The following is a 525-nucleotide window of genomic DNA, read 5'->3' as shown; positions in this document are numbered from 1 at the left end:
ATCTTTATCGCTCGCCACCAGACTGCATTAAAAAGCAGTAACTTCATCCTAACTTTATTTAAACTGCACAGAAACCAGAGAAATGAAACATCTGTTTGTTACCTCTGAGACTTTACGTTCCACCTCTTTGCCGTCCTCATAATACACGTCTGTGATGATCCGCGTGATGGTGGTCCGCACTTCCTGGATGGTGCGCACGTGTCTGCGGTGGGAGGGGCCTGTGGTTCTTCTAAAGGACGGAGACTCTCGTTCACCCTTTGAGACAGAATGCAAAAAGTGTCAACTGGGCATCATTCACAGACATGAGCACAATTATCCTTCTCCATATACACCCGAATCTCCGTACCCTGCCAGCTGGGGAGCGCAGCCCCGGTGCATCGAAGCTGGTCTGCTGGGACACTGTCCGCTGACGGAGCTGAGGCACACAAGACAGAGTGATCAACACCACCTGGACATGTCTTCAGGCACCTCGACCCCAATGATAGCACTTACTTAGGTCCGAAAGGAAACGCTAGTATTAAGCAT

At 50.1% G+C, this 525-nt stretch overlaps 1 protein-coding gene across 4 annotated transcripts in view; it reads right to left on the bottom strand.

Moving 5' to 3' along the window:
- tp53bp1 (tumor protein p53 binding protein, 1) overlaps positions 1-525 on the bottom strand; it is a 32,460-nt gene that overhangs the window by 19,185 nt on the left and 12,750 nt on the right. For all 4 annotated transcript variants that reach the window (XM_035682461.1, XM_035682465.1, XM_035682464.1 and 1 more), the window contains 2 exons: positions 347-415; positions 103-255 (listed from right to left, as the gene is read on the bottom strand). In XM_035682461.1, coding sequence (XP_035538354.1) covers positions 103-255; positions 347-415 — 222 coding nt within the window. The remainder of the gene's footprint in view (positions 1-102; positions 256-346; positions 416-525) is intronic.

Source organism: Morone saxatilis, unplaced genomic scaffold (genome assembly GCF_004916995.1).
Source record: "Morone saxatilis isolate NCDOM2014 unplaced genomic scaffold, NCSU_SB_2.0 Contig11, whole genome shotgun sequence".
NCBI lineage: Eukaryota > Metazoa > Chordata > Actinopteri > Moronidae > Morone > Morone saxatilis.
Note: the sequence above shows the minus strand (reverse complement) of the source record. Positions and strands in the feature narration are given on the sequence as shown.